Source organism: Pseudorca crassidens, chromosome 7 (genome assembly GCF_039906515.1).
Source record: "Pseudorca crassidens isolate mPseCra1 chromosome 7, mPseCra1.hap1, whole genome shotgun sequence".
Classification (NCBI taxonomy): Eukaryota; Metazoa; Chordata; class Mammalia; order Artiodactyla; family Delphinidae; genus Pseudorca; species Pseudorca crassidens.
This window is the reverse complement of record NC_090302.1, coordinates 101,217,986-101,230,367: the sequence shown is the minus strand read 5'-3', so window position 1 is coordinate 101,230,367 and position 12,382 is coordinate 101,217,986. Positions and strand designations below refer to the sequence as shown.

General features: G+C 50.4%; 1 protein-coding gene across 1 annotated transcript in view; it reads left to right on the top strand.

The window, feature by feature from the left end:
- Positions 1 to 12,382, top strand: part of LOXL2 (lysyl oxidase like 2) — a 102,691-nt gene that overhangs the window by 53,005 nt on the left and 37,304 nt on the right. The window contains exons 5-6 of the mRNA XM_067745161.1: positions 6,007 to 6,229; positions 9,570 to 9,753. Of these exons, the coding sequence (XP_067601262.1) occupies positions 6,007 to 6,229; positions 9,570 to 9,753 (407 nt within the window). The remainder of the gene's footprint in view (positions 1 to 6,006; positions 6,230 to 9,569; positions 9,754 to 12,382) is intronic.

Below are 12,382 nucleotides of genomic sequence, written 5' to 3'. Positions count from 1 at the left end.
TCACTAGCCTGGAGACAGGGGTATCTGTGAGCCCTGCTCAGAGACTGAGGACAACAGAGGCCTGGGAGCCAGAGTAGGGGCCACACCCTGCATGGTCCCTGCATCTGGGCCTTCTGGTAGCATCTTTCCCCACCTCCCTTTCACCTTTCCTGCAGCAGCCTGTCTGTCGCTGCTGTTGCTGACCACACCCCCAAGGCAGGTCATGTGGTCTCCCAGGGAGGCCCTTCACCCCAGGAAGGAAATTGTTTTCAAAGTAATTCTACCTGGGGTGGGGTTAGTAATCTCCAGGCATCCACCAGGCCCCTAAGGGACTTTGCAGCCTTGGAAATTCACCTGGGCAGCATGTATGGCCTCTCCACCCTGCCTTCCTCTGCTAACCTGCAGGTCTGGTGGCCTTAGAATTATCCCCAAGGCCGGGACTGCAGCTCTTCATCAGACCCTCTGCTGGCCATCCAGCCTCGACACCCCCGGCCAAGTCAGAAGAGTCTGGTGGGGTTGCCTGCAGGTCCCCCAGAGGCCTCTGCACTCACAGGCTCTCCCCAGAGTGAAGTCAGGGGCTGTCACCAAGGGCTGCTTTGCCATGGGCTGACTCCTATGCTGGACTGGGAAGCTGTGCATATACCTCAAAGTGGATAAAGTTGAAGCTTCAGGGCCCCATCCCCGGGGCCAGGAACATTTTGTAGTCATTTTCTTAAAGCAGGATCGCAATATTGATGCTGATTGATGGATACGAATTTTCTTAAAGCAGGATCGCAATATTGATGTTGATTGATGGATACGAATTTTCTTAAAGCAGGATCGCAATATTGATGCTGATTGATGGATACGAATTTTCTTAAAGCAGGATCGCAATATTGATGCTGATTGATGGATACGAATTTTCTTAAAGCAGGATCGCAATATTGATGCTGATTGATGGATACGAATTTTCTTAAAGCAGGATCGCAATATTGATGCTGATTGATGGATACGAATTTTCTTAAAGCAGGATCGCAATATTGATGCTGATTGATGGATACGAATTTTCTTAAAGCAGGATCGCAATATTGATGCTGATTGATGGATACGAATTTTCTTAAAGCAGGATCGCAATATTGATGCTGATTGATGGATACGAGCTTACTGAGCAGAGATTCTGCATCTAATGTTGCATCTTGCGAGTTAGGAAGAGCTCTAAGACTTTGGGGAGTTGGCTGAAACAGGGACCAAAAGGAGGCCCTCCACAGCAGATTATAGAAATGCCGGATCCACTTTGGTTTCATGTAGAGAAAGGGGTTCAGAGGCTTGGGGAGCCTGGAATGTTGGCGTGGATTTGTCATCTAAGACCTGCTCTCCCAGAGAGTCCAGAAGACAGACTTCTCACCATGACCGTGAGGAATAAGTGTGTGAGGGGAGCCCTGGCGTTCTTAAGAGCTCCCTGATTGCTCTTCTCTGTAAGCCAGACCTCAGGGTGGGAGCTGCAGTCACCGCAGGCTGGGAAACCTAAACGCAATGGGGGTAATAGGATCAGGGGCGGCAGGGGCCAAGTGACAGCATTCAACGCCAAAGGCAAGGTGGGCGTGGCTACTGAATGACCAGCAGATCTGACTCCTGCAGACCTGTGGTATTGACCAGTTGATCTAGTTGGCTGGATCGTGGTGTTCCTAGAAGTGAAATAGGAAGCCTCCTCAATTCCGTTGTTTGGGCGGGGGGCACACCGTGAGTCTTGTGGAATTTGAGTTCCCCGGCCAGGGATTGAATCCTGGCCCTCGGCAGTGAGAGCACGGAGTCCTAACCACTAGAACGCCAGAGAAGTTCCTACTCCATTCTTGATGTGTCAGAGCAGAAGAGTTCTAGGTCAAGAGAACAAAACTCTAACCTGAATCATAAAAGCAGGCCCGGCCTCTCAAACAATATCCAGACTTGAGCCAGTTTACAGACCCAGAAGCCCTTGAATGAAGAGGAGGCCAGGTCCCCTTGAAGAAGGACTGTGGCATGCTGCCAAAAATGTATACTGTTAATCATTGGCCCAGCCTTCTCCAAAGGAGATCACCGTATGTTGGGCACAAGGAAATAATCAGAACCTTCAGGAACCACTGGACACGGGCTCTGAACTGACACTGATTCCAGGGGCCCAAACATCCCTGGGGCCCACAGTCAGAGTATGGACGTCGGGTGATCAATGGAGTTTGGCCTCAGGTCCACTCATAGTGAGCCCAGTGGGCCCCTGAACCCATCCGGTGGTTATTTCCCTAGGTCCAAAATGCACAATTGGAATAGACATAATCACATAGCAGGCAGAATTCCTATGAAGTCTGGCTTCCTCCTTGGCTGGAGGAGAGCCAGGAGGACTTCTCATTTTTTAGTTGAATCAGTTCAACTCAGTGTTCTTCTAGCCACCCAGCCATCAGGCTAGATACCTCTTTCTTAAGTAGGCTTCCCGCTTGGCCAATGGCTGTCCTGTAACTCCAGTCGCCCACCAATCAGCAGGCCTGGAGCGGGCTGTCCACGCATCCTCCCCAGCGCCTCATATCTGCATCCCTGTATCTCTGCATCCCGGGGGGCCTGTGGGAGTGAATCATGGGGGCGGGGTGGGCTCTGGTGGTGGAAGCCTGTGGAGGATCACGGGCAAGTTCCTGTGAGCTGATGTAAGAGGGCAGTGGGGCTGTCTGGGGAGGAAGGAGCAGCTCTGTGTCTGCCGAGGGTGCTTCGCTCTGTATTAAGAGCTCAGTACATCTGTTTCTGGGAGAAGCTTGTGGTCATGGAAATCTGGGAGCTAGAAGATGTTCCAGTCCAGTGGGATCTGACCACTCCTTGTGCAGCTGACATCCCCTGGGTGTATTTGCTCACCCGATGGTAGGGGTGTCATAGCAAGCTGTAACCGCCCCCCACCACCGAGTGCGTTCTCCAGTCTGACGTGGGAGTGTCATGGGAAAGAAGCTGGAGGCTGTGTCCTCAAGTGCAGGGCCCTTCCAGGGAGTGGGGAGGGGCAATGGCTCTTGGAATTATTAACAGTCCTCCTGTGTAGTCCTGTGCTCTGTCTGTAGCTATGTTGAGCACACATCCTGAATTTTCCAAGACAGTCCTTCTTTCAAAACAATAAAATTGGGTGACGGGGGCCTCTCCGCGTGGCTTGTGGGATCTTAGTTCCCTAACCAGGGATTGAACCTGGGCCACGGCAGTGAAAGCACCGAGTCCTAACCACTGGCCCGCCAATGAACTCCCAAGATAGTCCTTTTTTTTTTTTTTTCAAAGATTCTGTGTCATTGCACCCACAGGTACAGTAGAATTACTACCAGTAGCAACTTTTGATTAAGGAAAGATAGCAGCAGCATCTGTAGGGTTTTTCCTTCCTCTTTGTTCATATCCCATTCACGCTGAGACAAAGCAGAAACTTCCAGGGCTGCTGGACCAGCAGGGACAGGACCCTGCTTCTGCCCATCTGGGGCCAACTTGCCCTGGGCGGCCTTTCCTCTGAGCAGTCCAGCAGTGATGCTGTCCAGCTCTCCCTGGCATCTCACTGGATTCTGCCAATCAGGGATGAGCACATAGACCCCAAAGACCTGGGACAGCATGAGAGGACAGGGTGTCCTCCCCACCCTCCTCCTTTTCGAATCCCGCCATCATTCAAGGCCCAGTTCAAACCTACTCTTCCTTGAAGTCGTCCACCATCTCTTTTCTCTCATCTTTCTTTTTTTCCTTTAACCAGTACAGTTTTTATTTATTTATTTGATAGACACTTAGGCAGCCCTTCCAAGTGCTGGGCACTGTGGTTAAGTGCTTTATAAGAATTAACTCATTTAACTATCCTAACAATCTGATGAAGTAGATCCCTCTGCTACATCTGATCTGGAGATGGGGAAACTGAGGCACAGTGACCTTTCTGTTAACCAATTCATTACTTACTGGTTGGTTATCATTTTAGAAAAAACTTTGACTCACCTTGATCCGTATTCTGCCTTCCAAAAAACAAAACCATAAAAACACACAACGCAGGCTAAGAGCTTACCTAGGATATGATATGGAGACAACCTCAGCCTCACTGACTCCTGGGTGAAGAATTTTTTTTTAAAGGATAAAGATGGTAATTTAATAATGATAAAGGGGTTAACTCATCAAGAGGACATAACAATCTGAAATGTTTATGCGCCAAATAACAGCTCTTCAAAATACACGAAGTAGAAACCGACAGAACTGCAAGGAGAAATAGACAAACCCACAATTATAGCTGCTGATTTCAGTTCTACTCTCTCAATAATTTATAGAACAAGTAAGGATATAGAAGACCTAAACAACGCTATCACCCAGTTTGACCTATTTGGCTTTTAGAGAACGCTCCACTCAACAACAGCACTATGCAAAATTTTTTCAAGTACACATTCAAACAAAACATAGCCTAGCTGGAACATAAAATACGCCTGGATCATAAATTATGTCTCAATAAATTTAAAATGATTCAAGTCATACAAAGCGTATTCTGCGAACATGATGGAATTATGTTAGAAGTCAATAACAGAAAGATATCTAGAAAATTCCCAAGTACTGGAAACTGCATGCCCAGTTCTAAATAACCCTTCTGTCCTAAAGGTAATCAAAAGGTAAATTAAAAAGTATTTTGGCCTGAATTAAAATGAAAACACAGTATCTCAAAATATGTGGAATATAGCTAAAGTAGTACTTAGAGGGAAATGTATACTCCTGTACTGGAAAAGAAGAAAGGTGTCAAATCAATGACATCAGCTTTCACTCTAAGAAACTAGAAAAAGAAGAGCAGATCAAACTGGGTGAAGATTTGATGTGGTCTGTGGCTGCGTTTCATCACCATTATAATTTCCATGACGAAACCAAGTCTACTTTGATTCAGCAGAGGGGGTAATTTAAGTCTCTTCTCATTGCTTCTCGTTGGATTCACATCTTTAATTTTGTCTATCAATGGGAGAGAGTTTTACACTCAACTTGTCCTGCTAATTGACAAAGGGAAATAAAGGCAGGGGACAACAAGACAGCATGCTGAAGATATCTGAAGAATTTGGGTGACCAACCCTTCTGATTGCCCAGGACTGAGGGGTTTCCTGGGACCAGGGGTCCCATCTCTTTTATTTATTTATCTATTGAAGTATAGTTGATTTACAATATTGTGTTAGTTTCAGGTGTACAACGAAGTGGTTCGGTTATATATATATTCTTTTATATATATTTATATATAACTTTTCTTTTCTTCATATATACATATAAAACTGAAGATTATTTTCCATTATAGGTTATTACAGCATACTGAATATAGTTCCCTGTGCTATACAGTAGGTCCTTGTTTTTTATCTACTTTATATATAGTCGTGTGTATCTGTTAATCCCAAATCGTAATTTATCCCTCCCCCCTTTCCCCTTTGGTAACCATAAGTTTGTTTTCTATGTCCGTTGAGTCTGTTTCTGTTTTGTATATGAGTTCATTTGTATTATTTGTTTAGATTCCACGTATAAGTGATACCATATAATATTGGGTTGGCCAAAAATTTCGTTTGGGTTTTTCCATAACATCTTGTCTTTTTCTGTCTGACTTACTTCACTTAGTATGATAATCTCTAGGTCCATCCATGTTGCTGCAAATGGCATTATTTCATTCTTTTTTTTATGGCGAATATTCCATTGTATTTGTCTCTCTTAGATCCCTTTCTGCATTTTGTATTTGTAGACTTTAGTATTATCTCACTACACTCGGTTAGTCCCTTGTCTTCTAGAATGTGAGCTTCCTGTGGGCAGGAGGCCACCACTGCCCTTCCGGGTCCTGCTCCACAGTGCCCAGCACGGGCCCAGCATGACCAAATGTTCAGTGAGTGCTGGCAGGTGCACCCTGCAGAGCTCGGTCTGGAGTAGGACTGAATCCCAAGAGCAGGGACCGTGCCTCTCTGGTTCCACCACCAGATCCCCAGCAGCTGGCACAATGGCTGGTCCAATGCCCAGTTGTGGAAGAAGGGAGGGGTGGGCACCATGATGCCTTGGTCACCTGCCCCGTCTTACCTTCTGCAGAATGTTTGCCGCCCGCAAGAAGCAGCGCTATTGGCCGTTCTCCATGGACTGCACAGGCACGGAGGCCCACATCTCCAGCTGCAGGCTGGGTCCTCAGGTGTCGCTGGACCCTGTCAAGAATGTCACCTGTGAGAACGGGCTGCCGGCCGTGGTGAGTTGTGTGCCTGGCCAGGTCTTCAGCCCTGATGGACCCTCAAGATTCCGGAAAGCCTACAAGCCAGAGGTGAGGATGGGGCAGGTGATTCGGCCACTTGGCACCTGAGGGGAAGGTCTGGTGGTTAAGGGAGCAGAGAGGGACCCCCAAGAGACAGCAAGGAAATGAAGACCACTTTTCTAGAGGGCAGGAAGGCAGAGGACACCCGTCAGGGCCAGCCTCTCCGATAGATGCCACCTCTAGGGTGTGACAAGAAGCTGAGCCCCTGCCCCTAATCATTAGCACCCCTACCTGTCCTTCCACTGCTGCTCTATTCTGAGGCCAGCGTCCCCTTTGTGGGGGACAGATACACTGGAGAGGAACATGACTCATTACTGACGTCACAGGCTCCGTGTGGACCGCATGAAGGGTGGGGGTGGCCACTTGGGGCTCCTGCACAATTCCCAGAGGAATCAAGCATCCTGGAGCCTTTGGAAAAATGATCCAACCGTCAAAAGCACGTGAAATCAGCAACTTTCCAACGAGCTTTGGTTTATTCTGCAACAGAAAGGGTCACCATTTTTAAAAGTTGTCACCGTGATAGTAAATGGAAACGTACCATCCCCACGTCTGTGTTGTCTGTACCCGTTATCACGTTATACGTTTGTGAACCAGCCAGTGTGTGTGCGTGTGGGTGTATTCAAGAGATGTCAGTGTACGTCTGTTCACATCAATTACATCCCCGCTTCAACTGACTGATTCCTTAGGACAAGCGAACTAGACCAACCATTGGCAGGCTTGACACATCCTCTGAAGACGAGAAAGTGCACTCTTCTGTCTTCCCCTGAAAGTCATTAGGCAGCTTTTCTATTTCCTATGCTCCTCTTTTCATATATCCACAAAGTGTCTCTGTGATTTGCATACTCTGAAAACTGCTAATACGGGCCGGTGGGTGGGAAGAGCACCTGGAAAGAGCAGAAGGATGGTTAGGAAAGAGAGCTAATCATTTAGTAGGGATTGATTCCCTGTATCAGACGAAACCGAATTACTTGGCAATCGGTCCCCTGGGCCAGGACAGGTTCCAAGTCAGCTCCGATCACATTAGGGGTAAGACGAGAGAGTAAACTCTGATGGGGGCAGGTGGTGTGTCAGGCGGGTCCAGGTAGGGGGGTGGAGTGGAAGGCAGGAGTAGCAACCCCTCCCCAAGCTGAGGCAGCCTCATTCCGTGTCTACTGTCCCTTCTCCATGTCTCTCCCCCTATCTACCCCCCTGCCCTCTCCAATCTCTCCTGTCCATCAACATCTGATGACCTGCTCTTGGACAGGGGCTGATAACACTCACCCAGTGGAATCGAGAAACCCGGGCAGGAGCCAATAAGCCACACTGGGTGCCCCCTCCCAGGCTGGGGTGGCATATTTGGACAAAAGAAGAACCCTTAAACCAAAGGAGCGAAGTGAACACAGCGAGCCCAGGCATCAACCGGAGGGTGTGAGAACTCTTTGGGGTGTCTTCCTGGCACTTCCGTCCGGAAGCCAGCCCCGTCCCCCTCCGTCCCCACCAGGGCTTCCAAACTGCACAGACCTGACCACACATCACACGTGTGCAGCCAGGCCACAGAGGCATGCCTGCAGCCCCTCACTTCCCCCCCACTGCCATGTGCTTGGACAGCCACAGCCTCAGCCTGAGCCTCTGAGCTTTCCTCATGTGTCATCCAGAATACCAGGTCCTACTGTTTTGGAATTCCTCTTACTGTGTGGTTGAAAGCAAAGGAATCAAACTCATACCAAACCAGTTCCAAAAAAAAGAGCAAGAAAGGCTTACATCACATTTTCCCTTGGTTTCCTTCTTTCCTCCAGGGCCAGCTGACTCATCCTGGCCTCTGCCAGATAGGGTAAGGTTATCTGGGACTCTGCCTTACGCCTGAGTCACGGATGGTCCGCTCCATGGGAAGGGGACCCTGACATCCAGCTAGAGAGCTTAGGAAAGGAAATGGGGGAAGGGAGAGGTCACGGTTCTGCAACAGTCAGGGGCTGGGGCCAGCAGTTGTATTTGTCTTGTTTTCTAAAGCTAGACTAAAGTTTCTCGAAGCCAGTGTGGGTTTTGCACCCCTCCCTGTCCCTCTTTTCTTCTCCCTCTAGTGCCAGGGTCTGTCCCTGAGGTCTGTAAATCTGGGTGGGGACCTTGGCTGGAGGTTGGAGACACAGGCTCTTGTTTGATGCCTTGGCCCTCGAGATGACTGCTGTATGTTAATGCTTGAAAAACACCACCTCCAGCCAGGGCTGCCTCGTCCAGACCATCAGTGGGTGTGATGAAGGGAGTCCGGGGCTGTGGACTGCACAGGCCAGAGTAGAACAATGACTCTGGTCTGATCCAACACACACAGAAGGGCTGCACAGTCACCCCTTACTCCTTCTGTATTGAATCACATGGCATCAGCAATAACTCAGAGCCTCACAGCCTTCTGAGTTCCCCACCCCAGCACACACACACACACACACACACACACACACACACACACACACGCACAGAAACGGATGCAAAGCAGGGCATGTGGGCAGATGGAGTCAAATGACCCATCTCCCATCTTGTAAGGTGTAATCCAATGGGATTAAGATGCTGCTGGAGAGTAGGTCTTACTCCTGTGCAATTAAATAAGCCCATAAGGTGATAAGGCTTCCAGGCTGTCAGTGAGCAAGTAGGCATAACTAAACTATAACCACCCACTCTCTGCATATCTGGTGGGGCTGCACCTTCTGAAGAGTTGGGCTGATCTAGACGTGGAGTAGAATCGGAGTGGCGGAGCTGGAGTGGCGACTGGTCATGAGCCCAGCTGCAGGACCGATGTGGGACGTCACCAGTGGGAGGCTCTCCACCCCCTTGCCACGGCCCATCCCCAAGTCTTGGCCGCCTCAGTGGGGCCCCGCCCGCTCACTCTCCGTCTTCTCTCTCCTGCCTCTCATCCGCCTGCAGAGCAGGATCCTTGTGGTTGGTCCGTTTAGCGCCCTGGAATCTCCGCCGGGGCTAGACCGCAGCACCTGTTACAAGCAGGATAGAATTATGATCCATTTGGAGTCTGCAGACTTTGGGGGTAGGAGGTTCTTTCTGTAGCTCTGAAGCTTGAGGTTCTGGAGTGAGGGGGTGGAGGGAAGTGTTGGTGTTAAGGTCGTCGAGCAAGTATGGGGTGGGGTGATCAGCTGCTGAGGGTCCCTGATGGGCTCCCCAGTGGCCCAGGACGAAAGGTCCACGAGAAGGCTGCAAAGGGAGCGCACCGCCGAGCCGACCACGCAGAGTGAGGATGCGCGCCTCCACCCCTCCGCGGGCACACACGCAGATCGAGCACTGTCAGCTCCTAGCCTGGGTCCCGGGAGTGGGGAGGGGTTGGGAAAGGAGGGGAGTGAGCTGCGCTCAGCAGGACCATGTGTCTCTTCAGCAACCCCTGGTGCGGTTGAGAGGAGGTGCCAATGTCGGGGAGGGCCGCGTGGAGGTGCTCAAGAACGGAGAATGGGGTACCGTCTGCGACGACAAGTGGGACCTGGTGTCCGCCAGCGTGGTCTGCAGAGAGCTGGGCTTCGGGAGCGCCAAAGAGGCCATCACAGGCTCCCGGCTGGGGCAAGGTAAGGCGTGGGGAGGACGTTCTGTGCGCTCTCTTCACGGAAAGTGTCACAAGGGGAGCCCAGTGGGGGCTGGCTGGCCTCATCCTTTCCAGGCTCTTCCTGCTTTGCCTCCTCCCTCCAGCAGCTGCTGCTCTGTTAGACAATCCCAGGCCTCTCCCCAGGCAGTTGGAGCTGGAAGGGCCTTAGGGAATATTGAGTGCCCATTTTATGGATTTGGAAGCTGAGACCCAGAGAAGGAAGTAAACGACCAAGATGAGACAGCATATTAGCACCCAATGAATATTCTAATGGAGGTCTACCCAATTCCTAACCCAATGCTCCCCACAGCCCCACTGAAAAAGCTGGAATTTCCAGGTCCTTCCCCCAGGAGAAGACCTCAGAATTCATGAGGCTATGGACCACCCCAGGCACAAAAGAATCCTGCATGTCATCTTACTTTTCCACCCTGAGTTAGCACCACAAACATTCTCTCCCTGTCGCCAGAGACTGGGAACAGGATGCCCTGCTCCCAATGTCATGAGATGCTAACAAAAGAAGGGGCCTGGTTTTTATTAAGTGTCTCAAACAAATCTTTCCTTTGAGCAAAGAACAAGAGTATAGGAGGCTTTCAAGCAGGTCACCCTGTTGAGAGGAATGTTGTCAACATGACATGGCAACACAACAGATAACTTCCCCTCCCGACCCCCATGAAGACCACTGCCCTGTGCCAGCCCTGGTCCTGCAGGGGGTGGAGTCTTTGCCCCAAACAGACTCTGCAGCCCAGCGAGCGTCCAGCACCCCACCCCACCCCACCCAGGGGGACTTTGTGTGTTGAGCAAAGGAAACCAGTCATCTGCAGGAATCTTTTCAGTGTTGACCCCCAGGGAGGCTGCTGCAGACCAGGGGCTGCCGTGGTTGGGAGGGGGTGGGGAGGGAGGAGAGTGGGCTGCAGACGAGGGTGGGCTGTCCTATCCCGTGAGGAGAGGATGTCTCCACACTGTCAGGAATAACACCATCACCCCACAGAAAGGAGTATGGTGAGGTCATTGGCCACAACCTGGAGGAAATAACAGCCCAGTGGACCCTAGAGACAGTCTTGGAATCGTAGATGGCGCTGCTACAGAAGAACTCAGAGGTCATCTCGTACAACAGATGAGGAATCTGAGGCTCTGGAGAGCGAGCCTGAGGTCACACCTATAGTTAGTGGCAGAGAAAGATTGAAACTCGAGTCTTCTAACTCTCAGATGTGCGCTTCTCCCTTCTACGCACCTGTCTCAGCCTGCTCACATTCAGAGCATCTCTACCTCCAATCCCTGCAAGCTTCCTGGGGTCTACTGAAGTTTGAGGGTCTAGGGTGGACTAGAACGTTGCTTTGTGCCAGCCGTCAGTGACCCAGTGACAATCTTTCTCCTCCCCTGTCGTGGTGAGCTCTTTGCAGTTCCCTTGAATCTCGAATATTCCCACAGTCCATTGTACTAATTAGGTAATGTGTTGGTTTGTGGTCTCCCCAGGCCTGCAGGACAAAGACCACTCATTCTGAGGAGGAAACAAGCCCCAGATGACATAAACATTCCGTTTATCATGGGTGTGTGCTATTTGACCTAATTATTTCACTGCCCAGAGCAGCCAGAATTTTCCCAGGGCCCACGGGACTCTGGGAGAAAGAGACATTTGGCATTTTCAATGCTGTCCTTGAAAGAACCATTGGATGATGTATCATCTCCTGCCACATTGGGCAGGTCAACTCTGGTAGGCAGAAAGGGAAAAGTCCACATTTGATGTCATGCCACAGAAGAGTCAGGGTCCATCCTCAGCCCTGCCTCTAGCTGGTGGACCAAGTTACCACACCCACAGCGAGGGTAGTGAAAGGGCAAGTGCTGAGGGGCGGGCAGTCTGAGTCCTGGTCCTGGCCCTGCCACCTACATGCTCGGTGAGCTTGAGCAACCTTCTGGGTCTCAGATCCTTCCCTGGATTCACGGTGTCTGAGGTTCTGTCTGTCCAGCTTCCTGGGATTCTGAGACCTGTTCTTATCACCAGCATGGATGTTAGGTCAGAGTCAGGCACTGTGCTTTGTGTTCTGAGATCCCCTGTACACATCTGAACTCCAGCTGTCTGTTCACACAACTGGCTCCCACCATGCCTTTCTCATAGTCTTCTGGAGACATTCATTTTATCAGGAATGAATGAATGAGGGAATTCCCTAGCAGTCCAGTGGTTAGGACTCCGTGCTTCCACTGCAGGGGCCACGGGTTGGATCCCTGGTCGGGGACCTAAAGGATCCCACAAGCCTCGCGGTGTGGCCAAAAAAAAAAAAAAAAAGGAAGGAATGAATGAATTAGTTCCAGTTGCATAAGTAGGGTGAGCTGAACAAACACTTGGTAAAGAAATTCCAACACTCCAGACCCACGCTGTCCAACAGACATATAATGTGAGCCACATATGTGATGTTAACATTTTCTAGTAGCCATGTAAAGAACAAATAAAAAGAAAGAGATGGGGCTTCCCTGGTGGCGCAGTGCTTGGGAGTCTGCCTGCCGTTGCAGGGGACATGGGTTCGTGCCCCGGTCCGGGAAGATCCCACATGCCGCGGAGCGGCTGGGCCTGTGGGCCATGGCCGCTGGGCCTGCGCGTCCGGAGCCTGTGCTCTGCA